General features: G+C 35.1%; 2 protein-coding genes across 2 annotated transcripts; one reads left to right on the forward strand and one right to left on the reverse strand.

Moving 5' to 3' along the window:
- The first annotated feature begins 17,786 nt into the window (after positions 1 to 17,786).
- On the forward strand, positions 17,787 to 20,145 carry LOC131594677 (protein TIFY 3B-like). The gene is made up of 5 exons (XM_058866863.1): positions 17,787 to 18,120; positions 19,046 to 19,151; positions 19,228 to 19,417; positions 19,574 to 19,631; positions 19,726 to 20,145. Exons 1-5 carry the CDS (start codon positions 17,996 to 17,998, stop codon positions 19,871 to 19,873), a joined length of 627 nt encoding a protein of 208 aa, XP_058722846.1. The 5' UTR covers positions 17,787 to 17,995; the 3' UTR covers positions 19,874 to 20,145.
- Positions 20,146 to 21,000: 855 nt separating this feature from the next.
- Positions 21,001 to 23,713, reverse strand: LOC131594678 (large ribosomal subunit protein uL18c-like). The gene is made up of 3 exons (XM_058866864.1): positions 23,427 to 23,713; positions 21,516 to 21,677; positions 21,001 to 21,289 (listed from the first exon to the last, which is right to left on the reverse strand). Exons 1-3 carry the CDS (start codon positions 23,604 to 23,606, stop codon positions 21,140 to 21,142), a joined length of 492 nt encoding a protein of 163 aa, XP_058722847.1. The 5' UTR covers positions 23,607 to 23,713; the 3' UTR covers positions 21,001 to 21,139.
- Positions 23,714 to 27,392: the final 3,679 nt, after the last annotated feature.

The raw sequence follows: 27,392 nt of genomic DNA on the forward strand, positions 1-27,392 counted from the left end.
TGATTGGAAGATAGTACCTACCATCATCAGCTTCCAAAAGATAACCAGAAGAACCAGATGCTTCAGCAACACATCTCCTCTGGATGTTCATAGCATCAAACTGAAAATCTCTCCTAAAGATTCTCCATAATCTCTGAGTAGCAGCTTGTCATACCCCAAAATTTGCCTTCCATATTCCATTCACAATGATTCAAAATTCAAGATTCGATTCCCAAGTTTTGCTCAAACAATCCCAAGATCCACAGTCAACTGATTCAAACCTAAAAGTCAACCATAATCAGAGTATAGTCAAAGCCTCCCAATTTTGGTCAACATCAAGTATGTGAAGTATAACCATCATTTGAGCAAGGATTGATCATGATTCCATTAATAGAAACTCAGAGATGAACAAATACAAAAAGGTTCAAATTAGGGTTTCTTAGGAGAAAGTCAACCCAACTTTGACTGGGCATAACTTTCACATGGAACATCAAAAAGTCCCCACTCAAAGCCTATTTTGAAGGAAATTGGATTCTCTACAACTTTGTGTCTCACAAGCCAAGGCTAGAAGTGCTTCATTTAAGAGATACAAGGCAAAAGATTACAGGTCATTTTCAAGCGTCCCTCAAAAGCAGTTTTTTCCCAAAGAGGATATGATCAAGATAAAAGCTTCAAATGAAAAATATGTTCCAAAGTAGCTTGTAGAGGACCTCTTGAGGTTTCCAAAAAGTATTAGAACCCTCTCATAGCTTGAAAATTGGGTGAGATATGCTTGATCAAAGTTGGGTGATTTTTGAGGACCAAATATGAAAAAGGAGGTTCAAGTTGAGAAAATTTGCAAATGGGCCCATGGTTTTTTGTTACACTCTTGGTCCATAAGACATTAGCATGCCCAAAATTATTTTCCACGAAATTTAACATTATATTTGATTTAATATGATTTTTTATTTCATTTTAATGATTTAATTAACATAAAATCAAATATTTTGATGGAAAATAGATTTTTAAGTATTTCCAATCACAATTAATATCTAAAATATATTTAATTTCGTGCATACATGGATTGGAAAGATTTGATACAATATTGATCAAAAATGGTAGCTTGCTATTCAAGAAAGAAATCAAATTTCTCAAATATGGCAAAATTTGATTCAATAATCCTGGGGCTCTCTTTTTTAACCTAATTCATTCTAGTATAAGTATCAAACACAAGGGACCAGATTAGGGGTCGAAATTCTGTTCAAAGGCACACACTTAAGAACAAATTTTCTTCAAAAAAATTGAGATTCAGATCAAGAGATTGAGGAGTATTCAAGAAGTTTTGAAGATTGCTACGCGTTCCTTGGGCCACCCTGAACCTGTTTGAATCGTCGCTCTACTTCAGCACCCCCAGAGAACCTCCATTAAAGCTAAGGTATGTCACGAAAAATTTGAGGGCGGGTACGATAAATCACGCGTGTTTATTGAATTTCGTTAGCATATTATTAATCAGGATATTGTGTTGACTGGTTCTGGTTGTTTAATTGAGCTTTGGTGTGCGTTTGTGACGGATTGCCGTATTAGGGTTTTTTGTGGAAATTTTAGGGTTATGTGATTGGGTACGAATCAAGGTTGGAAACATAGGCCGTTGAATTCGTCTGGCCAAGACGAAGATGACTGTGGCTTTAATTTGGATTTTGGCATGCGTTTGGTTGGTTTTTGTGATAGATAGGTGTAAAAGATATAAGTTTTTTTACAGCTTGCTTGTACAAGCGCTGTAAAAAGAATATTTGCAGGTTTTGTTGAAGAAGATGATGAGGTGGCATGATGTGATAGGCCTGTTTGAAATTTCGCGCTTGTTTGCTGGGTATAGCTTTAGTTGCCCATATCTTGTTCTGGTTGTGTTTGTTTAACAACTAGCCACGCTAGTTGAAGTGGTAAACGCGTGTGGTGTTTGTCCCTAGGGTCCAGGGTTCGATCCCTGGCCCTCTCCATGTTTTTTTCTCAAATTTGTCTCCAGCGATGCGATTCCCTGCGTGTACAATCCTATAGACGCCATGCACCCTCATGATCTGGCTATTGATTCCATCAGCCAGCTTAATCTAACGCCCCTTAGCTGATGACCATAGCATGTACCTCTAACATAACCACACTGAATTCTAATCCTATTAGCTTAATTAATTTTAATTATTTATTTTGTTTTAATTAAAATACCTTTTAATATATATTAATTATATAATAATTATTTTTATAAATAAATTATTATGTGATATTTATATTAAAATGTCAATTTGTTGTTCGTGCCGATTAAATCGATTAATCGCTGTGGTCAACAATAATTTTAATTAAAATTCTATTTAATTAAAATGCAATTCAATTATATTCGATTAAATGGTTGCAACTATCTTATTAGTTGTGATGATTAATCCTTTTTCTAACTTCAAATTTGTTATTCTTTTTAATCGAATCAATCGATTGCGAGGGGTAACAATGCAAATCAATTCATAATTATTAAAAAATATCATAATTCGTTATCAGTAATAATCAAATCAATTGATTAAAATTGGTAACGATACAACTTTCAATCTGTTAACTATGGTGATCGAATCTATTGATCGTTGCGGTTAATAGTGCTAAATTAAACCAGGGTTGTACGCCCAAATCTTAAAAAACACTAAAACCACATTACTACGGATTTTCATCCCTTTCAAACATTGCGATGTTCACAACTATGATAAGGTAATTCAAAATACCTTCGAACATTCGCATTTCAAAAACAACTTCAAATACATTCATATCAATTCTAATTCAAAGGCGTACAATCCTGTGCCCCGAACTACGTTGACTTTGATTCTCCTTAAGGAGATACGTAGGCACTTGGCAACAAGGCGAGTCCCCTCCCTAAAATCTCAATCTTTCCCCTATTCAATTCCTTAGCTATAAACCTTGCCATAAACCTTTATCTTTAAATGTTAGCCTTTAGGAAAGGGTTGAGGGTGCCTAACACCTTCCCTCGACCTGAATATAGTATCTTACCCTGATCTCTATACTGCGTAGGGTTTCCTATTCGCCCTTCAGAATAGGTGGCGACTCTCTAAATTTATAATTTTTAGGGCAGGTTGCTACACAGCTTGATTCAGCTTGGAGTCATAAGCAGCTCTCAAGGTTTCCATCCTTTTTCTGAACATAAGCGTGAACATATCAAGGCAGATATCAATAGATGTATCAGGAGGGTTAAAGGTGAATCTGTAGTCAGGGTACAAAAGGCAGTAGGGTTTGGATTTTCTGGAAGGTAAAGAATGGGTTAGAGAAGGTGTAGAATCTGTGGTGAAAGTGGATGCAGGTGTATTTTCAGAAGGTGTTGGGGGAATGATATTTAGTGGTTCAGGGTTCAGAATTTGAGTAGAAGGAGGTGGTTGAAAACTGTTTGGAGAGGTGAAAGATTTTTGGGTTTCAGAAGGAGGAGGCTTTTTCTGAGAGGAGTAAGCAGCATTACATGCACAAAAAGAGTCCCTGATGCGCTTCTCACGGTATTCTTTAGATTGTACCTTGAGAGGATCATAAGGTAGTTTTGGCTTCTTAGCTGGCTTAGATTCTGCTTCTGAGGCCTTTCGCTTCAGTCTCTTTTCTTTCTTCTTCTGTTCCTTCTTCTTCAACTCAGCTAGAGATGGAAGAACTCTTCCTCTTATCCAAGCAGGATCAACAGAAGATTGAGCTTTGACACAAGACTTCAAATAACGCTTTACTGATTTTTCAAGCTCTTCTTTGAACAATTGTGAGAAGCCCTCAACGGGAGTTCTTCTGGTCAGAATATCTGGAAATATTCTTGGAACAGAAGTTACCTTCTCAATCAGAAGCATCCTCTATAGATCAAAGGCATTCAGAACATGTCCTTGAATGAAATTTAAGAACTTGGGCGTACCAACAGCTCTCAGAAGATCCAGCAAGTCACTTTCTATCATAATGTCTGAAATCATTCTGGTAAGAGAAATGGTGTTCTTCTTGAAATCTGGATACTTCTTACGCTCTTCATCTCTTGATTCTTCAATATTTGTCTTCAAATGTTGAAATAGAATGTTTGAGAGATTAACTTGAGTACGATTTCCAATGCAGTAAAGTGCATACTTCTGATCATGATTCACATAAGTAGCATTAATAGATCTCTTTATATGATATAGAGTTCCCAGAATAATCTCAGCCCATACTCTATAGGAAGGCTTCAAAGAAGTAGTTTGATGGGGTGCAGATCTGGAAGAAGCCAATTCTCTATCAACCTTATCCCAATCAACCCTACCAGGGAGAGCGCATGTGATTCCTTCAGAATCATCAAGAATGTAGAGCTTCCTTATCATCTTCTCAGTCACAACAACTTCATTCCCTACTACGAAGGAGATGATAGCAGTTGGAGTAACTGTTGCATGAGTCCAGAAGTCCTTCACCAAGAGAGGATAAACTGGTCCAACCAGTCTTTCAAAGTAACTTGACCAACCTTGAACCAACATTGCATCCTTTATTTTGAAACCATGTTCCAACAGATTGTTGAAATCCACCATAGTTTCACAAAGAACTCCCAGTTCCTCATTAGGAATGGAACAAGTCTTCAAAGGGTGATATCCATATTTGTGTTGAACAAGATGTGTAGAAGACATTTTTTGTTGAGTACTTGAGGATGAAAGCATGAATGTACTCTGATATTCGGTTTAGAACTAGGGTTTATGCAACAATGAGAAGGAGAGATGAACGAAAGAGACAATGAATGAAGAAAGAGAATGTAAAAAGATGAATTGATATGAAGAAGAGTTTATATAGAGACAGATTTGAAATGAAATGCAATGTGTGTTTGAATGAATATGATTACAGAAAAACATGGAATCAATTGCATTTAATGAGAAATGACATTAGGAGAGATAACGTAATATTTGAAATGATTTGCACAGTTACCTAGGGCGGCGTCTCCTCAACTGCACGCGTACTTGTCCAAATATATTGAACACGTGTTAAACATCTGGAAAGCTGGTGACAGCTGTTTTGTTGTTAAAGAACTTCTGAATTAACTTAGATAATGAAATTTTAGTAATAACAGAATTAGAACTTCTAATTGATCACATCAGAACTTCTTATAAGAAGATAAAACAAAATCATTTCAGAACTAATCCATACATCAGAACTTCTCATCTTCTCATTCTGGGCATAATCCATACTGATATTCTTCAGAATGAACTTAAACCTATCTTCAGCAAGGGGTTTTGTAAAGATATCAGCCCATTGATGGTCTTTATCAACAAAGTTCAAAGAAAGAACACCCTTCTGAACATAGTCCCTAATGAAATGATGTTTGATCTCAATATGTTTAGCTTTGGAATGTAAGATTGGATTCTTAGATAAACATATAGCAGAAGTATTATCACAGAAGATAGGGATGTTACTCTCATATATCTGGTAATCTTCTAACTGACTCTTCATCCAGAGCATCTGTGTACTACACCCAGCATCAGCAACATATTCTGCTTTTGTAGTAGAGAGGACAATGGTAGCTTGCTTCTTGTTGTACCAGGAGATCAGATGACTTCCAAGAAATTAACAACTTCCAGAAGTACTCTTTCTTTCAATTCTATCTCCAGCGTAATCAGCATCACAATATCCTACTAAGTTGTACTCTTTAGATCTTCGGTAGACTAAACCAACATTAGTAGTACCTTTCAGATACCTCAGAATTCTCTTAACAGCTGTTAAGTAAGATTCTCTAGGATCTGATTGGAATCTTGCACACAGACAAACACTGAAGAGAATATCAGGTCTAGAAGCAGTGAGATATAGAAGAGATCCCAATCATACCTCTGTACAACATCTGATCTACCTTCTTACTTACCTCATCCTTACCTAAGATACACGTTGGATGCATAGGAGTCTTTGCTTCTTTGCTTTCAGAAATATTAAACTTCTTCAGAAGTTCTTTTACATACTTGGTTTGGTGAACGTATGTTCCTTCTGATGTTTGATTGATCTGGATCCCAAGGAAATACTTGAGTTCTCCCATCATGCTCATTTCAAACTCAGCCTGCATAGACTTAGAAAAATCCTTTCCAAGTGTAGCATTAGATGTTCCAAATATAATATCATCAACATAAATTTGGCAAACAAGAAGATCCTTTTTAAAGGTTTTACAGAAGAGACTAGTATCCATTTTTCCTCTAGTGAAACCATTATCTAGAAGGAAAGAACTTAATCTTTCATACCAAGCTCTAGGAGCTTGCTTCAAACCGTATAATGATTTATTTAGTTTGAAAACATGATTTGGAGACTTAGAGTCTTCAAAACCAGGAGGTTGGTGGACATAGACTTCTTCATCTAAATAACCATTTAAGAAGGCACTCTTAACATCCATCTGATATAGAGTGATGTTATGTTGAGTGGCAAAAGAAATCAATAAGCGAATAGATTCTAACCTGGCCACTGGTGCAAAGGTTTCAGTATAGTCAATTCCTTCTTGCTGACTATAACCCTGAGCCACCAGTCTGGCTTTGTTTCTTACAACTTCTCCTTTTTCGCTTAGCTTGTTTCTGAAGACCCACTTTGTACCAATGATGTTAAATCCTTTTGGTCTAGGAACAAGATCCCACACATCATTCCTTGTAAACTGATTTAGTTCTTCTTGCATGGAAATTATCCAGTCTGCATCTTCTAGAGCTTGATCAACAGAAGTTGGCTTGACCAGAGACACAAGACCTAATTGACATTCTGCATTGTTCTTAAGGAATGCTCTTGTTCTGATAGGATCATCCTTCTTTCCAAGAATGACATCTTTTGAGTGAGCAGAGGTGAGTCTAGAAGATCTTCTAACCTTTGGCTCTTCAGAAATTCTGAGATTCTTCTACAACCAATGTTTCAGTATTGTATACTCTATAGCCTTTAGAGCGTTCAGAATATCCAAGAAGCAAACACTTATGTGCCTTAGAATCAAACTTACCAAGATGGTCTTTAGTATTCAGAATAAAACAAACACATCCAAAAGGATGAAAATATGAAATGTTGGGCTTTCTGTTCCTCCACAATTCATAAGGAGCCTTATTAAGAATAGGTCTTATAGAGATTCTATTCTGAATATAGCATGCAGTGTTTATTGCTTCTGCCCAGAAATGCTTAGCCATATTGGTTTCATTGATCATGGTTCTGGCCATTTCTTGTAGATTCCTATTCTTTCGCTCTACAACTCCATTTTGCTGTGGAGTTCTAGGGCAAGAGAAATCATGGGCAATACCATTTTCTTTGAAGAACTCCTCAAAGAATCTGTTCTCAAATTCGCCACCATGATCACTTCTGACCTTTATGATTTTGCACTCCTTCTCAGATTGAATCTGAGTGCAGAATTCAAAGAACACTGAATGAGACTCATCCTTGTGTTTCAAGAACTTTACCCATGTCCAGCGACTATAATCGTCTTCGATGACTAATCCATATTTCTTCCCTCTGACAGATGATGTTTTGACTGGGCCAAACAGATCAATGTGCAGAAGTTCTAGCGGCCTAGAGGAAGAAACAACATTCTTAGTCTTGAATGCAGGTTTGGAGAACTTTCCTTTCTGACATGCTTCGCAAAGAGCATCTAATTTATATTTCAGATTTGGGAGTCCTCTGGCCAGATTTAGTTTGTTAATCTGAGAAATATTTCTCAAACTAGCATGGCCTAATCTTCTGTGCCAGACCCATTGCTCTTTGCTAACAGATATAAGACAAGTTACCTTCTGATTCTTAAGATCTTGAAGATCAATCTTGTAAATGTTGTTCTTTCTCTTGCTTGTAAATAGGATTGAGCCATCCTTCTGATTTACAGCCTTGCAAGACTTTTGATCAAAGATTATGTCATAACCATTGTCACTTAATTGACTTATGGACAACAAGTTATGAGCTAATCCATCTACCAGAAGAACATTAGTTATGGAAGGAGAGTTACCAGTACTTATGGTTCCTGAGCCAATTATCTTGCCCTTCTGATCTCCTCCAAACTTAACTTCTCCAGCAGATTTAAGCACCAGGTCTTGGAACATAGACCTTCTTCCTGTCATGTGTCGAGAGCACCCAGAGTCCAAGTACCATGACATGCTTTCCTTTGTCTTCTTTGCAGTCAAGGATATCTGCAACAGGAATAATCTTTTCCTTAGGTACCCACACTTTCTTGGGTCCTTTCTTGTTAGTTCTCCTCAAGTTCTGATTGAACTTGGGTTTAGCATTATAAACAACAGGAGGTACAGCATGATATTCCTTATTCTGAGTTACATGATATTTTCTAGGTTGTGTCACATGCTTCTTAGTGTGTGTGATGTGAAAGCTTTTGGCATGTGATGTGAGCCTAATATCATGGGAGTGGCCATACTTGAACTGATCATACAATGGCTTGTATGTGATTTTCATATCATTTACAGGTTCAAGCTTGTATGGGGTATCACCCTCATAACCAATGCCAACTCTCTTGGTTCCACTAACAGCATATATCATAGAAGCAAGTTGACTTCTTCCAATACTTCTAGATAAGAACTTTCTAAAGCTCAAGTCATATTCTTTCAGAATATGGTTCAGACTAGGAATGGACTTTTCTGAGTCAGAAGGAGATCCAATATATTTGGATAATTTTAAAACTTTTTCCTTCAGTTCAGAATTTTCCACTTCCAGCTTCTTAGTTTCAGATTCAAATAGCTTTTTCAGCTTTTTATATTTGATACTAAGATGAGCCTTGAGTTCCATAAGTTCTGTTAAACTGGAAACTAACTCTTCTCTAGATAGTTCAGAAAATACCTCTTCAGAATCTGATTCTGATGTAGATTCTGATCCATCATCAACTGTGGCCATCAGTGCAATGTTTGCCTGCTCGCTTCAGAGTCTGATTCTGATTCAGATGAATCTGAATCATCCCAAGTTGCCATAAGACCTTTCTTCTTATGAAACCTCTTCTTGGGCTTCTCCTTCTGAAGCTTTGGACACTCACTCTTGTAGTGACCTGGCTCATTGCACTCAAAGCAAGTGACTTTCTTCTTGTCATATCTTCTGCTTCCAGATGATTCTCCTTTTTCAAGCTTCTTATAACTTTTGAAGTTCTTGAACTTCCTATGCTTTCTCTTCCAGAGTTGGTTTACCCTTCTGGAAATAATGGACAGTTCATCTTCTTCTTCTGATTCTGATTCTTCAGAATCTTCTTCTTCAGCCTGAAAAGCGTTAGTGCATTTTTTATAAATAGATTTTAATGCAATAGACTTACCTTTCTTCTGAGGTTCATTTGCATCCAGCTCTATTTCATGACTCCTCAGGGCGCTGATCAGCTCTTCCAAAGAGACTTCATTCAGATCCTTTGCTATCTTGAATGCAGTCACCATGGGTCCCCATATACTGGGCAAGCTTCTGATGATATAATCAGCTTTAGTATATCCCTTGTCAAGAACTCTCAATCCAGCAATTAATGTTTGAAATCTTGAGAATATTTTCTCAATGTTTTCATCATCCTCCATCTTGAAGGCTTCATATTTCTGGATCAAGGTAAGAGCTTTAGTCTCTTTGACTTAGGCATTTCCCTCATGAGTCATTTTCAATGATTCAAATATATCATGGGCAGTTTCCCTGTTAGATATCTTCTCATATTCAGCGTGAGAGATAGCATTCAGCAAAACCGTCCTTGACTTGTGATGATTTTTGAATTGCTTCTTTTGATCATCACTCATTTCTTGTCTTGTCAGCTTTACACCACTAGCTTTCACTGGATGTTTGTAACCATCCACCAGAAGATCCCATAAGTCACCATCTAATCCAAGAAAGTAACTTTCAAGTTTATCTTTCCAATATTCAAAGTTTTCACCATCGAATACTGGTCGTCTAGTATAACCATTGTTACCATTTCCATTGTATTGCTCAGCAGAGCCAGATGTAGAAGTAGGTGTTGGAGTCTCACCAGCCATCTAAACTATGTGTTTTTCTCTTCCTGAATCTTTTCTAACACGGTTAAGTGCTTGCACCTTAGAACCGGCGCTCTGATGCCAATTGAAGGTTAGTTTAACTTAACGAGCTACGCAGAGCATGTCATCCTAGAGCTAACATATTTTACTTTTGATTGATACACTTTAACACACTGGTAAAGCATTCAAGGTGTATCAATAGCCATAAGTGGTCAGTCTAAGACAAAAAAGTCAAAGACTTGATGAAGGATAGAAAAACACTTAGAAAGGGGGGGTTTGAATAAGTGTGACTTTAAAAAACTCTTAAGATAAAAACAATTGCACAATGATTTTTATCATGGTTCGTTGTTAACGAAACTACTCCAGTCCACCCCCTTAGAGTGATTTACCTCACCTGAGGATTTAATCCACTAATCAACCTTGATTACAATAGTTTTCCACTTAGGTACCTTCTAAGTCTTCTAGAGTATTCTGATCACAACCTGGTCACTCTAGGAAATCAATGCTTAGATACCCTCTAAGACTTCTAAAGAATCCGATCACAACTTTATCTTCTCTAGTTCCTTTACAAATGAATGTAAACAAATGTTACAAGAGTATTACAATGCTTCTTAATAAGCTATAATCACAACTGTGATATTTCTCTTAAGTTCTAAGCTTAAATCTCACTAAGATATTACAATGAAGTGAGGTTGAAGATGAAGTTTGATAGCTTTTGATTCAGCAGCGTTTCAGCAAGATTGGAAAGTTGTTAGTGAATTGGTTAACCTTGCTTCTGATCAGAACTTCACTATTTATAGGCGTTTTGAGAAGATGACCGTTGGGAGCATTTAATGTGTTGCGTGATCCGTACAACATTGCATTTAATTTTTCACTCTTTTGTCAACTACCTTGAGCCTTGCTTTTCCTGCTTTAACTGACTTTGCTTTTAATCGCTTCTAACGTTCCTTTTGTCAGTCTGCGTAGCCTGCCATCTTGTACTTGCTTCTGATCTGATGTTTGTAGATACAACGTTTGAATTAATCAGAGTCAAACAGCTTGGTGCAGAGCATCTTCTTATCTTCTGACTTTGAAGAGCTTCTAGCGTGATACCATAAGAACTTCAGTGCTTCTGCTTCTGATCTCAAGTTCTTCTGATGCTTCAATAGACTATGTTCTGATTCTGCTTGACCATCTTCTGATGTCTTGCGAGAGCATGTTCTGATGTTGCATACTGAACCTTCTGAGTCAGTGCTTATTGCGCTGATTTTGTGCATACTCTTTATATATTTCCTGAAATGGAAAATGCATAGGATTAGAATACCACATTGTCTTAATAAAAATTCATATACATTGTTATCATCAAAACTAAGAATATTGATCAGAACAATTCTTGTTCTAACACTTGATTCCCATTAATTGGTCTCATGTAGACAAGGAGACATGAATCTTAATGCCAATCTATTGGTTTTATAGATATAGAGCCCATGAGATCATATATATACTAGCAATATCAAAGCCCACGTCTTTGACAATTTCTAGCCACCTCTCTTGACGACGTTCGATGTTAAGAGTGATCCTTAAGAGCATATCGTCACTATCAACACAAAAATGACTATCATAGGGGGGACTAACTCCCTTAAGTGAAATTTGATGCCGGGGACATTATAAGAAGCGTCCCTTAGATAGTATACAAGCATCCCAAGATTTTCAATAATAAGTTACCAGGACCTAACGAAGAAGATGATTCATTAGTTTTCATCTAGTAAATATGGGAAGGTTTCCACCACAAGTCTTTTTAATTTTCGCCAAGGTCATTGTGAGTCATTACGACAATACTTGGCTTGGTTTAATAAAGAAACCATCAAGGTCATTCATCCAAACTAGGAGATATTTGTAGGGGCCTTCTAGAATGATCTCAAAGTCGGGCACTTTAGTAAGTCCCTAACACAAAAATCTAGAATTCTTAAAGTAGGAAATCATGGTCGGGGAGATTTCTATATCAAGGGAGAGAAAATAAATATCGATAAAAGAACCAAAGACATCAAAGAACAAGGTAGGAAAAAATCTCAGATAGTTGAACATTGGAGGAATCAGAATGTGATACCGGTTTGGAAGAAATCTATCTTGAAGCTTTCCCAAAAGACATTAAATCTCTTCACCCCATTAAACACAAGGAAGGAGAAGATCCTTCAAGATGTCTACCATACCAAGATCATCCTTGAACCTCACTCCCTTAAAGGAGATTCCATGGAAAGAGGTATGGATAAATGGTTTAAACATCATTAGATAAGGTGACATCATACCGATGATTCCACTATTTGTAGTTGGATATTGAAAAATTATTTCAAGAAAGGCTCCTGCAAGATATGTAAAGGGAAATTCACAAGGTTTGGCAAGAAAAACCTCTCCGCAAAAAGAATTTTGCCGAAGTATTGAGAAAGGTCCCGAGTCTGGCCAAAAATATCACACGTTGAATACCATAGTTAGAGACTTCACAAGAAGTGGAGAGTCTTGTTCATCCAGGAAAGAGTATGCTTGACAAGTGACGCCCATTGCAAAGGTTGCGCTCATTGATAAAGGAATCCCCTCTCCAGAAATCAGTTTTTCCAACAACGATGTGAGGAAATCATACCCCACGAGGATGATCTGATGGTAATCAACTTTCAAATTCATGACTAAAATGTCAAAAGAGTTTTTGGTAGATCCCAGAAGCTTTGGTGACGTCCTTTACTGGATGCTTTCGAAGGTTTTAAAATAGACCATGAGCTCCTCCAACCTTTCAAGGGCTCACTGATTATTTTTTAAGAAGAACATGTGCATGACAAGGGGTATGTAACCATTTTAACTACCTTTGGAAATAGAGGAAGCAGAAAGACCATTAAAGTGAGATATATGGTGTTGAATGCCCCTTCCTCGTACAATATCATCATTGGCTAACATGACTTCAGTGCCCTGAAAGCTGCATTATTAACTTTTTACTTAACTTTGAAATACCCTTTAAGTAAAAGGTGAATTAGGGGCAATCAAGTGTGATAAGGATATAGCAACAAGGTGTTACCAAGACAATTTTAAGTTGAGAAAGAGTGGCAAGGAAGAATCACCCTTTCAATATAGTTCTGAAAAAGTAAAACTATATGGACTAGATCCACGGGAGAACCCTGTGGAGGAAGTGAAGACCATACAAATCGTTCCTAAAAAGCCATCAAACCACTCACCGATCTTAACAAAGCATGCCCCAAAGACCTTTATCCATTATCGATCATTGACAAATTAATTGATGGTACTTCCGGGTTCTGGGTGTTTATCTTTATGGATGCATGTCCGGGTTATATTTAGATAAGAATGAACCTCAATGGTGCACCTAAAACAACAGTCATGACTAATTGCAACAACTTATATTATGAGGTCATGCCATTTGGGTTAAAAAACACATGTAAGAAATATCAGAGGTTGATGCACACCATTTTCTTCGAGGAGATGGTCAAAAATTAGAGGTTTACATTGACAATATGGTAGTCAAGACCCTAGATGAAGGATGACGCAGAGAAGATTTGAAGGAAACTTTGGAATTCATGAAGAAAAGCATATGAGCTTGAACCTGAACAAATGCTTGTTTTGGGTACTAGCGTGGAAATTTCTAGGTTCCATGTTAATAAGGTCAAGAATTAAGTCAAACCTAGATAAGTGGCATGTGAACATATATATGAAAAGCCTGACTTCAATGAAGGAGGTGAAATATTTAACTGGGAGAATCAAAACACTATATGGTTTTTTATCAAGTATATGTGATAAATCCATCCATTTCTTTGCAACAATAAATAAAAGTCAGCAAGCTTTCAATGAAATGAAGAGTGTGAAGGGGATTTTTAGGAGTTAAAAAAATTTTGGAAACCCTTTCCATAATCACTCACCCAAAGAAGGAATTTCCCTTGTAAATTTATTGATCAATCACTACCAATACCATAAGCTCAATCTTAGTCTAGGAAAAAGACGAAGGAGAAAGACTAGTTTACTTCGATAACAAGGTCTTAAAAGGGGTCGAGCTACGTTATGAGAAGATAGAACATTTGGCTTTAGCGACCGTAATCACAGCGGGGAAGCTAAGGACTTATTTTCAAGGACACCCAATCATCGTAAAGACCAACTACCCCATCAAACAAGTACTAAAGAAATCGAACCTAGATAAAATGATGGTAGTGTGGGTAGTTAAACTCTCGTAATAGATATTTCTTTAATACCCAGAAGCAGCACCATGTCCCAGGAACTAAAGGATTTCTTAGTCAAGTTTAGTACAGTAGTGGAAGTAGAGGCCCCCCCCCACCTTTGGACTCGGAGAGGTGTTGTTAGAATAATCCTTATGTTTTGGATTTACGGACTGTAAAAGTCAAGCAGAGTACAAGGTCCTTATGTTTTGTTCACTTCCAAAAAATTTGTTGATTAACCTATGAGTGTTTTAAATCCATATGCTTATAGTGACTTCATGTTCTAATCATTTTTATTTCATCATCACAAGTATTTCATGACATACCTCTCGGCAGCGCCACTAAGTGGTATGTGTTTTGTTGAGTGTTTTTCTCTTTTTCATGTTGTCAAAGGGAGAGAATTTATGCAAGCAAGAACGACGTTTGGTTGCAAATATTAAAACGAAGATGCACATATTCAAGGGGATACATGATAAGAGGCTACAAATATGTCGTATATTTTTCCATCATCGAAAAGAGGGGTATATGAAAGCAATATCATCTCTTAGATGTTTTGAATGATGTTAAAACTAGGAATTATGTAGTATTTGTACATTTGACCTTATCTCTCTATGTCTAGGTTACATTTTCATCTAAGGACACTTCTAGATCAAGTCATAAGTTTTTGGACTAGTTTAAAATGTCAAAAATATGCATTTTTATGAAAAATCATGCTTGGAGTCGACTCACCCGTGGTAGGAGTCAACTCCAACTGAAATATTTTTTGAAAAATAACTCTCTGGTCAAAAGGAGTCGACACCTAGCCCCTTGGAGTCGATACACAATGCGAAGGAGTCGACTCCCTCGAGCTGTGGGTCAACTCCCACTAAAAGAGTTTTCAAATTTTTTCCCTGCCATAAGGAGTCGACTCCCACGCATCTGGAGTCGATATATAACACAAAGGAGTCGACTCCATGTGCTGTGTCTTGACTTCTAGTGAACTTGTTTTTGAAAAATTGTTTTTTGTCAAAAAGGAGTCTATTCCTAGGAAGTATGGGTAAACTCCCTTGCCCTTAGGAGTCGACTCCAACTTCGAATGAGTCGACTCCTTATTTGAATGGACGATGTTCTTTGAGAGACTCGTCTCTTTGTCTCATGCAGAAGTAGTTTGGATAGTTCTTTCAGTCTAGTCTTTCATTTGAAATGGCTACCCTGAATCTAAGATTATCGTTGACCAGTCTCCTTGAAACCAGAGTCTGTGTGCTTTCCCCTGAGCGTGTTTCATGAACCTCTATTTCATGACTGGCCCAAGCGACAAAGGAAGGATATAGCGAGCTTCACCTTGACCTGTTGGATCCGGCCTGAGAATACCTCTTTTCATCAGATGGAAATCCTTTGGTACATGTAGGAGGCATTTCAATAGCAGATCTACGGTCTGACTTTAACTATGAACCCTTTGTATCTTCGATGTGGCATACTAAGGACCACGTAACGACGAGAAGTATAAGCCATGTTAGATCGAAAGATGGATCATGAATCCTCAACATGATCTTCAAGGAAAACTCCTTCAGCCCTCTTTAATCTTGGTGTAGATCGAGATCCTGATCTAGAATCCTTTCTTCTGTTGTTTCGTGGAGTTCTTGAGGGAGTCAAAGATTCTGGGATCTAAGAAGGTAGCAAACGATGGAGTTGGAGAGCAAATGTTGATTCTCACATACGACGCCATTGTTCCATTCGGGAACTAGAAATGAATGCAGTTGGAGAACTTATGATCTTGAAACAGTGGTGTTAATCTCCGTCACGACCGCACGAGATAGACCAACAAGATAAACACTCCATCGATCAAACCAGTTCAAGATTCAAGATGAATATGAAGAAAAATAGAGATCATAGAATATACCTTGCTTTTATGTGTGAATTGATTTTTATACATTAGGCTAGAATAGATTTGAAATGAAAAGGATCTTAGCTATTAGACCTCTAGCTAACCTAATACAAAAAGTAAAAAGTTAAGCTTAATAACAATTTTGATCTTCTGTTCTATTTCAATTATGAAATTAATCTCTTTATTCTAAAGTCAAACATTTCTTATCTTTCCTCACAATTTCATATTTAAAATTGAGTTAAATATACGATACTCCCTACCCCTACCTTTGTAGCGAGTTTTAATTTTTCCTATAAAAAATTGATTTTTCCCCTATAATTTTTTTTTAATTCCCTCATAAACGTAAAATTTTAACACTTAATTTGGGGGGTAAATAATTTTTTTTATAGGGATAACTTGTGTCCTTAGGAGGCAAAAGACATAGAATTTTCACATTTTAAGGAGGGATACACATTTTTTTTATAAAAGGGTAAATCGAATCTCGTCTATATTGCATGTAGGTAAAATGGTATTAACCCTTTAAAATTTATGGTTGTTCTTTTCTAACAATATTTTACTAAATTATTAGTCCCGAAATTTTCACAAATAACATGTCATTAAGAAATAGATATATTATTAGAAAATTTCTCAACCAACCTCATGAATCTCTTACACACCACAGGAATTTTCATTTTTACCCCCAGCTTCCGTAAATGGATCTCCGGAAGCACCTCATATTTTGAAAAAATTTGATTCCTTCCATAGATGCATCTACGGAAACGTAATATACTAGTATATATTGGGAGAAAATACACATAAAATCAGTTCAGAGATTATTCCGTAGATGCATCTACGGAATGCTCTTAGCGCCACATTCTTTCGTAGATGCATCTACGGAAGTGTCTGATATAGTTTGAACCAGCATGATCACTCCCTCAAATGTTTCATTTCTCCAAACACCACATACTCCACACCCTAAAAACCCTACTTCATCAATACCTTATATCACTCCAAGACTCAAACTTTTTGGTGCAACAAATCAAAGGGAGCTAGAAGAGTTTGAATTTGAGGTAAATAATCACTTTCAACCACTACATTATTCACATTATCAATCATTTTCTGTTCAGAAATGTAACGTAGATGGATCTACGGAATAGTCCCTGCAATTTTTTTTGTGTTGAGGAAGAACACTTCCGTAGATGGATCTACGGAATAGTCCCTGCAGTTTTTTTCCAACATTTTGTAATTCTGTGTGATTTTTGGCAAAATAGATATGGTGCACCCAGATAATATTTTATGGTTTAAAATGCTTATGTTCTTGTCTGCTTCTGTGGATGGATCCACGGAATGCTTCCGTAGGTGCATCTACGGAACAAAGTAAATGTAAACAAAAAAGGGGTGCTTCCGGAAATCCATCTACGGAAACACGAGGACAAATTTATCAATTCGGTGGTGCGCCTAAACACTATGGAATGGGGTGAGAAATTTTCTATTATTAAATTATAAATGTAAAATTATGAGTTAAATTTAAAATTAAAAACTACACTCTCTCTTTATAAATAAATTTATTTTTTAAAATTTATTAAATAATTGATATATCTAATTTATATATAGATCAAATATATTAATCAATTAATAATTTAAAAAATTAAAATAGAAAATCAAAATTATAATTAAACATAATAATTAATAAAACAAAATCAACTCCAAAGAAAAAAGAAAAAAAAATGAAGCAACAACAAACTTAGGACACGTTTCGAAAGGTCAAATAGCCACATAGTTATTTTTATTCAAAATAATAGTATTGTAGTTAGAAACAGACAGGATTGAAACCAAGAAACATAAAAGGAACATAAACAAATAGACCAATATAGAAAGCACAAAAAACACATGTTGCTTAAAAGTAACCACAAATAATCATAGCTGGCTATTACAATATTCTAAAAGGAATCAAACCACCTTTCTAAAACCATTGAAATTGAATAACTTTGCAGAATTTGTGGTCAAAACTCTTTCCTTTAAGTCTTGTCTTCTCTGAATTCTGGTGATCTATTTGTTGGGTTCTTCAAGAGATGGATGGTGTCTCTGTCAAGGTTGAGCCTGAGGAGTTTAGGGGTCTAGAATCTTCTCCTGTTGCTGTTGATGGTGTTAGTTCCAACATGGATGATGGGTCAATGGTGAATTCTTCAGCAAACAAGTGAGTTTTTGATGTTTTTAACATAAAAATCATGTTTTTGGTTATTGATTTTTTATGTGGCTTACTTTACCCTTTTATTTTTGTTTCTGTTTTTTTTTTTAGTTTGCAATTATTTTGAGGGCTGAAAATGCATGAGATGAATAATAACTATGGTTTTTTTTCTTTTCAATTTATTGTGCCTTGAATTGTTTCAATTTTGTGTGATACAACTGCAAATATAATTGTGTAACCCTTAGTTCTCTGAATTGAAATTGTTCTAAGGAGTTGAGGGAACTTGTTAGTTAGGATGATTGTAGTGTTCTACTAGGTGGAACATGCAGCAGAGCTATGTAGATCTGTGAGTAGGAATTGAAGACGTGTCTGGTGTTCGACATGTGTTTGTGTGAGGGTCATATAAAGACCAAAATATATGTGATTATATTGAATGATTTTCACATTTTAAGATTATTATAGGTCTTAGTGTTGCGTCTGGTGTCTGTGCTGTGTGTTGTGTCATGTGTCCGTTCTTCTAAAGATGTGTACGTCAAAAGGAGGCTCCGTGTTCTGTTTTGTATGAAGTCATTGCTAGCCTCACACATCACAATTCACAATGTTTGTCAAGGCCGGCATAATTTGCCTTTCTTGTTTTGATGAGTTTAACACATAAAGACGTTTTAGGCATAAGTTGATGAAAGTTGCATGTAACCAGATTGAAGAGGGACAAAACTTTATGATGATGATCCCATGTAATGGCTTAGTCCCTCGCATATGTTTCAGAGGGACTGAGAAGCTTCTACATGCCTATTGTGGAAAAACAAGGTCAAATGCGGTCGATGTAGCCTCAATCACGGCCACGTTGCATTATTTTATGCTTTGTATTTTATTTTATCGATCAAGTTTATCATTATTAGTTTATTACCCCTATTATTATTATTCTCTCTATTAGGTCGATGGCAGCATCTCGAATGAACGAGGCGTTTCCTAGTACAAATCAGCTTACCATCTTCTATAACGGGAATATCTGTATCTATAACGGAATTCCAGCAGAAAAGGTAGCTCTATGCTGCACTATGAGATGATTACGATACAATCAAAATCATATTTTGACTTTCTCTAATTCACTAACAGATGCAAGAAATAATGCTCATGGCTTCTGCTTCTGCCAAGTCTACGGAAACGAAGAATATTGTGAAACAGTCTCCTGTTCCTTCACCTATGCCCTCAAGGCCCTCTTCTCCACTTGCTGCAACGGATAATATCGCTTCATCGCAGGCACTCTGCTTTCCTGCAAAGAAGAGTTCCGTCTGCAGGCTGCAAGGTTTGAATTTCGTTATTATTATTATTATTCTAGAATTAGATGATAATCTTTTAAATAATTACGTTTTAAAGTATTCAGAAACTGTTTGAACCAAATAGACCGTTAATGTAACATAAACTCATATGTTCTTGTTTTTTTCTTGATATTTCTTGTCAGAATTTCCAATAGCACGCAGACATTCACTTCAAAGGTTTCTTGAGAAGCGGCGAGACAGGTACTATATATTAATCAGTTTAGAGTTTCATATTTTTTGTATGATTGTCATGATGTACTAGTATTCATACTCGGAACATGTTTGTTTATTACAGGTTGGGTAGTAAAGCACCTTATCCGTCTTCGCCGATAACAAAGGTGGCTGACAACATTGAGAACAACTTCTGCTCTGAGAATTCGCCAGATTCGGTTTCGTTGAAGGGGCCAAACGAAGAATTTCAGCCAACTATATCTGCCTCTTGAGCAGAATTCTTGTGTTGGTTGGTGTGTTCTGTCTGTATGCATGTAGAACTACTATATAAACTAATGTAACTGTTGTTTTTCATGTTCTGAAGACATCACTACTGAACCTGAAGTTGTAAGAAGTGTGACTTGGAAGATGCATGTTTCTGGCCATGTCTAGAAAGAATGCTTTCTGCTTAGATCACACATTTGTAATTGTTTTTCTTGTATTTGACTGTTTGTAGACAACTAATTATCACTGTGTTAATGTTCGAAAATATACTTTTATGATATCTTCGATTCGATCTTTTTCCTGCCTGTTTTTTCTTTGGAACAGAAAGCATTATATGTTAAGCTATATAGATAGCTAATAAGAACCAAGCGACTTAAATAGTCAGCCAATCGTTCCAACACAATTCATTTGAGATTTTGACACTTCTGATACGCAAGCCCCTATCGATATTATTGCGACCAAGGTTGTCAAGATCTGAATATTGCTCAAGATCATGATATGGTAAGATCGTATAACACGATATTGTGACTAAGATCGGAAGATCTTACTTAGTATGTGTTTGGATTTCTGTCTACTTTATCAAAATCTTGTTAAAAAATCACATCAGCTCAAAAGCTCCAAATAGTAGCTTCATAATTTTCACATTTTTTTGTATTGCGATGTGGTTTTTTTTACTGTGATTTGGTTTTTAACGCTAAACCAAACACATACTTAATCATTTTTGTAACATTGAGAGGAGGTAGTAAAATTGTAAAACATTGTAGTAAAAATTTGTAAGATGCTACTAAAACATAAAATAAAGTGTTTTTACATTATATTTTGGTAAGCGTGTTTGTTGGAAAATGATCGCCACCAAAACATAATTGTTGCGCTTCTGCATCTTGCCATCTTTTTCGGCTTGTAATGGCGATAGCCAAAAAAAGGCCGATCGTTGCCAAAATTAAAAAGGCCGATCGTTGCCAAAAGTGGCACAATTGCACAAAATCAACAATTTCAAGATTTTTTTTGTTACAACGCACGATTCTACTTAAGATTTAGATTGTTGGGGGAGTGAGATCGCAAAATTGTAAGATTTTAAGATCTAGATCGAGATTTTGACAACTTTGACTGCGACAGGTGTATACATCTAAACATATAAAAAAATGGATAGATATATATTAAATAGGAGTAGTTTAGCCATAATAAAGTCACTTGGAAGCGAGGAAATGCCATTAAAAAAACTGTTTTTCCTTGAGATAGAAAATTAAACATGAAATACAAAGAGAGTGCTCATTTTAGAACTCCAGGCCATGTTCGCGAGCCGCATCAGCGAGAGCTTTAACACGGCCATGATACGGGTAACCACCACGGTCAAAGGCTACTTTTGTGATTCCCTTCGCCAGACAGTATTTTGCAATGATCTCACCCACCCTCTTTGCTACTTCCTAAAACCAAACAATTTGAATGAATAAGGATCATCATTAACCAAACAAAAATGAAGAAATGTCTTTATATATATGTTCAATTAGAGACTTGTGAAGTTGAATAATGAAAGGAAGGTCTTAAGTGAATATAAACTTTTCTAATGCAAATATTGAGTAGTTTTTGAAGATGATTTGCTTGGTTGAACTTATTGTAACAGTGAACCGTAACAGCATCTTGCAAACTTACAATTGTTGGGCCAGAGGTGTAGTTGAACTCTTCAGCAATTGCCTTCTGCATTGTGGAAACTGAAGCAACTGTATGCATCTTTGTGTCATCAATCACCTGGACAAAGAGATGCTTGTTGGATCGGAAGACAGACAATCTTGGTCTTTCGGGTGTTCCTTCAACCTAAAATATCAGAAAAACAATTCCAAAATAGAAAATGCACTGCATTATTCATCGTAACAGATTTCCAACTTAACAGATATCATCTCAGCAACGAACGATTACAAAAAACGGTTATGCACTTTTGTATTATCACGCACATTTGTCGCGATACTAAAACTCGAAGTAATCTAAATGCCTGCTCCTCTATCTTCCCTTGTTACTTTCTTTCGTTTCTTCTATCCGTAAATCATTGGACAGTTAAATATAAACTTCTCCACAAAAGCTCACAATTTTACAAATTTGTTTGTTTATTCACTTAGTCAGATAAGGCCTGGTTGTTATTTTTATTAGTTTAGTTGCGTCCTCGTTCTCATTGAATCATCACAGGTAATCCTAAATCTCGATGGCCTGTGACGAATTTCTTCTCGATGAAAATGGAGATCATCAAGCACATTTGCATTGATTACATAAGATCAGCTAAATAATCACTCCATGTTATGTAACAAGAAAGCAAAACCAAAGGTTTCTGTCAAACATGACATTAGTAAAAATACTTCTTTTTTTACCATTATCAAGTAAAATTGATTTTGCACCAAACTTTGCTTCGAGCAGAGCTGATAAAAGCAGCTTAAGTACTGGGTTAATCAAACTAACACTAAGTTCTATGAAGCATGAACTCTCTGACACGGACTCTGGGACAGGATACAACACGGACACTGTGACACCGATACTTGGAAAAATATAGGACACCAACAACAACACTACTACATATATATGATAAATGATAAGATTTGACTATCTTTTATTCATCTATTACTAAAAGAATTAAAAATATTCTAATCAAAATGAATATCTTTAATTCTTCATTAATAACATTGCTTCAACCAACTTGTTTAAATGTGAGATTTTTCCAAAAAAATGTATAAGGTGTGTTGAACCATTGAAAAAACATATTATTTTTTGAAACCCTTGTCAGAATTGTCTGACACTTCTTGTATAAGTGTTATACAGATGTCAGACACTGATTTAAAAAGAGTTAAAGCATAGATAAAAACATTTTTTTCGAAATACTTTATCTGACTTTTCCGACACTTGTCAGACTTTTCTGACACATAATGGGTGCCATATAAGAGTCAGACACCAACGCCTATTTGACACCGCGATACACCTACTCTTAGAAGTGTAATACGGGTGTCGGATACCGATTCAAAGAATATCAAAGCAAAGAAGTAAAACTTTTTTTTTGAGACACTTGCGCAAGTGTCGGATACCGACGTCCATGTCTGACATCGCGATACGCTAGTCCTATAAGTGTCATACGAGTGTCAAACACTAATTCAAATGATTCAAAGAGTATCAAAGCACAGAATAAAAACATTTTTTGGATGTATGACTTTTCCATCACGTGTCGTTCGAGTGACATATCAGTGTCGGACACAGACTTGTGTCTGACACCGCAACAAGCCTACTCCTAGAAGTGTACATGCTTCTTAAGTTTTCCATAAAAGGTGCTTTTGGAATAAAAACATACAAACATAAATCACTTCTCAGCTAAACCACTTGTTCAAAATCATGTTTATCAAACCCTCATTCAAACAAACATTTACTACAAAATGTAGATTCATAGTGTCAGAAAAGAGTACAAAGTAAAAATATGTTAAAGAAAACTAGTCATGGCCAAGTAACACAGTCACCAAAAGCAAATTATACCGAATTCCTAGAAAAGAAGATAATTTAGGTCTGAAAAGAACAAGAAATAGAGTTAGTTACCTTCTTCCTGATACGAACATGGCGAGCAGTTCTGTCTTCCCTTCGGGTACTTGACTTGGCTTCAACCACAAAGGATAAAGAAGACGGAGAATTGGGATTTGGAGATGGAATTGTGAACAAGGAAGAGGAAGAAGAGGGAAATGTGCAAGAGTGAAGGAATGAGAGCGAAGAAGATAACATTGTTGGAGGTTATCGTTTTCGATTTCCAAAACCCACAGTTACGGAAACTTTTTCTTTATCTATCTATCGGGTACCTTATCCTTCTATTGTAATGTGATGACTCGCTTGATTTCGGAACTGGGTTCAACTTTATGTTTTTTTTTTTTTTTTTTTTTTAGCCTAAAATTCATTGGGATAATTTGTTTATAACTGGAACTTTTTGTTTTTTATGCGGTAAATTAATGGTTTAAACTTTATAAAGTGAATTTAATTGATGTAATGTACTAATAATACAAATAAATTTTATAATGTCAATTAATCATAACTATTGAAAATTTTACTTTTAATTTAATTATAATTATCAGTGAATTACAATTATTCATAAATAATATTTTAATTGTGATTCAAAAGAAAATAAAATATATATTAAAATTTAAAGATTATGATTAACTCAAAATATCTTTAGTATATTTCAATTAAATTTTATGATAAATTTATCATGAATTTTACTTTATTTTAAATCAATATTCTAAGACTTAAACTAGAGCTGTCAAAATGGACTACCCGATCCTAAATGGGTCGGCCCTGATGGACTCTGGACTTTTTTAAGGCTAAGCCAAAAAACCCAATTTAATATGGACTCAATAATTACTACCCGAACTCGATCTTAGATGCGCTTCGAGTTATCCGGTCCTAAACGGGCTTTTTTATTTAAAAAAATTAAAATAAAACTCCATAATATTTATTATAAATAAAATTAAAAATTATATTATTTTAAACATAATATATTTTTTAAGTAGTATATTATCTCTTATAAATACTATAATGTGTTTTTATAAATTATATAAAATAATACTTGAATATTTAACATAAGAGAAAAACTAATATAATACGACGCAAGAATGTTGATTATGTTAATATATAATATTTAAAAGTGAAAGATTGAAAAGAATAGAAATAAAATTTAGTGAGGAGAGAAAACTCAATGTGCTATTTTGGAATAAATATTATGGAGGTCTAATGGGCTACCCACGACCCACATGGGTTAGCCCTAATGGATAGCGGAATTTTTAGAGTTGCGCTAATAAAGCCTAGAAAAATATGGACTCTAATTTTAAGGCTCAAACCCTTTAATTTTTCGGGTCTGACGGATCGGTCCATATAGGCTGGCCCATTTTGACAGCTCTAACTTAAACTATTAAAGTATCGCTTTCTAAAAAACCATTTATTGGTTTCTAAAAAAATCAATTATTAAGAATAAGAAGGCTAGAATTTTATATTTTGATTCGCTACACACTTTAAAAAATCTTCTTTTATGTGTATTTATGTGTTTGTACATACAATTATTACCATTGTTAGATGATCATGATGGTTTTAATTATGACTAATTGTATATCAAATGATATTATGTGAGGTCTTCATTTGTTAATCAAGATATTCTTTGTGAGATCAAGATGTCAAATCAAATTCAAATGGTGACAACACCCAAAGCTCTTTTGATTCTGTGTCTGAGTGATAAGTTTAATATAAAGGTATAAGAGCAATTCTCAAATTACGAAAACAACATACACTCAAAATATTTTTAAACCTCTCTAAAATTTTTAAAACACCTTAAAACTTATACAAGACTATCAATTCTTATGTCAAAATATTTTTAAACCTCTCTAAATTTTTTAAAACACCTTAAAACCTGTACTAGACTATCAATTCTTATGTGGAATTGAATGAGTGTTCCTAATCAATTTGGAAGTATTTTACACTGCCTAATCGATTAAAAACTTAGTACAATCAATAAGAGCAAGACAAAACACTCCTTAATCTATTAGAAGTACTCTTAATTGATTAAATCACATATTCATTGAAGGATTTCCTTTTTGGGATTAGGGATTCTATTTTTTTGAAAGCTCTTAATTTATTAACAATTAGGGATGATCGATTAAGTCATTAAAAATGCTCATGAATCTTTTCCTTTTTGAGTCATTTATTTTCCTATAACCAGATGGTTTCTCCTCATTAAGGATAACAATGGGTAGAGTGTGGGTAAGGTACTATAGTACCCCGCCCTTATACCCGAAGTTTGAAAAAATCCTTATACCAGAGCCCATACCAGCGTGGACACCAACTTTTATACCCGCACACATATCCTAAGGATACTTAATATTTGTATTTGTTACCCGCAGTTCTAATAAAAATAAATCTATCAATTGAAAAATATCTTATCATTTCAAATTTTTAACAAAATTAACGGAAAATTTAAAGATTTTAATGTTGAATTATTAAATAAACGAACACTTATCTTAAAATTCGTAACAATTTAGTTGTGATGTTTTCTTTTTAAAAGATAGACATATATTTTTTATATGATAATATAAATTAAAATATATAAATATACATTGTGCAGGTATGGAGCGGATGGGAACTAAGGTACCCGCATCCATACCCGCTTTATTTAACGGATAATTACGCGTGTCCATATCCATTTTGTGGGCTTTTACCCTACCCATTGTGGATATTTTTTATAGGTACTCATTGGATATGGGTACAATTTCCATCTCTACTCCTCACTTTCATTTTACACTAGAAATCAAATTTAGAAATATTCTTTTTAAATTTCTACTCTCCTCTACTTCATTTTATTCTAATCCTCACCAAAGTTATCATAGAGCTTCGAGAGTGAAAAATGTACATTAGAGTTTTATTGTATTGGTGTTGTGATTATCTTATGTTTTACTCAATAGGGTGTTATCTCTTGTGCAATATCCTTAAGATAAGTTGTTTTTTGGTTCTTGAGATTAACTAGTTAACATCTTTGTTAGGTTCTTGATCTCAGTCGGTTAACAGATCTATTTGATTTGGAGATTAGCCAATTAAAAATCTCTTGTTTTATTTCAAGATTAAACTATTAAAATCTCTTGTTTGGTTTAAAGATTAGCCTGTTAAAACCTTTTGTGTGATTCGTGAGAGTAGCTAGTGAAATTTTTTGCTTGGTTGTAAGAAGTTTTATGGGCATAACTTGTGAAAAACTCACATCTTAAGAGAAACTCTCAAGAGGAAACTCTTGGAGACTAGAGTAGGCAAGTGATTAAGCCATAAATCTTTGGTGCATGTTCTCTTTTCTTTATCTCTTCATTATTCATTGTTTTATTTTCTTTATGCTATATTTTTATATCTTCATCTCTTCTTCATTATTTATTTCATCTATTATGTTGCCTATTCTTTGTGTGTTTTATAATATTAACTTAAAAGTTTTTACTAACTAAATTTTCATAATTTGACATTGTTTTTTAATCAACACATTTCACCCCCGTCCTCCTTCTCTTGTGTTTGGAGTTACTTGGTTAACAAGTGGCATTGGATTCTAATTTTTTTTATAAGACTAATCGTCCTAGGAGATAGCATGAAGACTTTAAACAGTTCTTCTGTTTTTAATAAGGGACTTTTCACAAATACACATCCACTGTTTGATGGTGAAAGGCTTGATATATGGAAAGAAAGAATTAAAAAATTTTTGACTCAAATTGATCGTGATTTGTGAAATTTTGTTTTAAATGGTCCTTTTGTCCATATTCATTTGATAAATAATGAAGTAGTAGACAAACCGAATTACTTGTGGACCATAGAGTAAAAGAAAAAAGTGAAACTTGGATTTCAAGCCAAATACATGATGACCAATGTGTTAAGAACTAGAGAGTTCTTTCATGTGTTTAATTGTAGCACGAATAAAGAAGTGTGAGACACCCTTAATGAAATCAATGAAGTCCAACTAGGATAAAAAAAATGGTAAACACATGTATCTAATAAAATGAG

Source organism: Vicia villosa, linkage group LG4 (genome assembly GCF_029867415.1).
Source record: "Vicia villosa cultivar HV-30 ecotype Madison, WI linkage group LG4, Vvil1.0, whole genome shotgun sequence".
In the NCBI taxonomy this organism is placed as follows: domain Eukaryota; kingdom Viridiplantae; phylum Streptophyta; class Magnoliopsida; order Fabales; family Fabaceae; genus Vicia; species Vicia villosa.

Excerpts from the sequence above, each read along its gene's own strand:
- LOC131594677 (XM_058866863.1), top strand. The coding sequence starts at position 17,996 with ATGGATGGTGTCTCTGTCAAGGTTGAGCCTGAGGAGTTTAGGGGTCTA. Across the intron at positions 18,121-19,045 it reads GTGAATTCTTCAGCAAACAA|GTCGATGGCAGCATCTCGAA; the intron begins GTGAGTTTTTGA and ends TCTCTCTATTAG. Across the intron at positions 19,152-19,227 it reads ACGGAATTCCAGCAGAAAAG|ATGCAAGAAATAATGCTCAT; the intron begins GTAGCTCTATGC and ends ATTCACTAACAG.
- LOC131594678 (XM_058866864.1), bottom strand. The coding sequence starts at position 23,606 with ATGTTATCTTCTTCGCTCTCATTCCTTCACTCTTGCACATTTCCCTCT. Across the intron at positions 21,678-23,426 it reads ATGTTCGTATCAGGAAGAAG|GTTGAAGGAACACCCGAAAG; the intron begins GTAACTAACTCT and ends CTGATATTTTAG. Across the intron at positions 21,290-21,515 it reads ACACCTCTGGCCCAACAATT|GAAGTAGCAAAGAGGGTGGG; the intron begins GTAAGTTTGCAA and ends GTTTGGTTTTAG.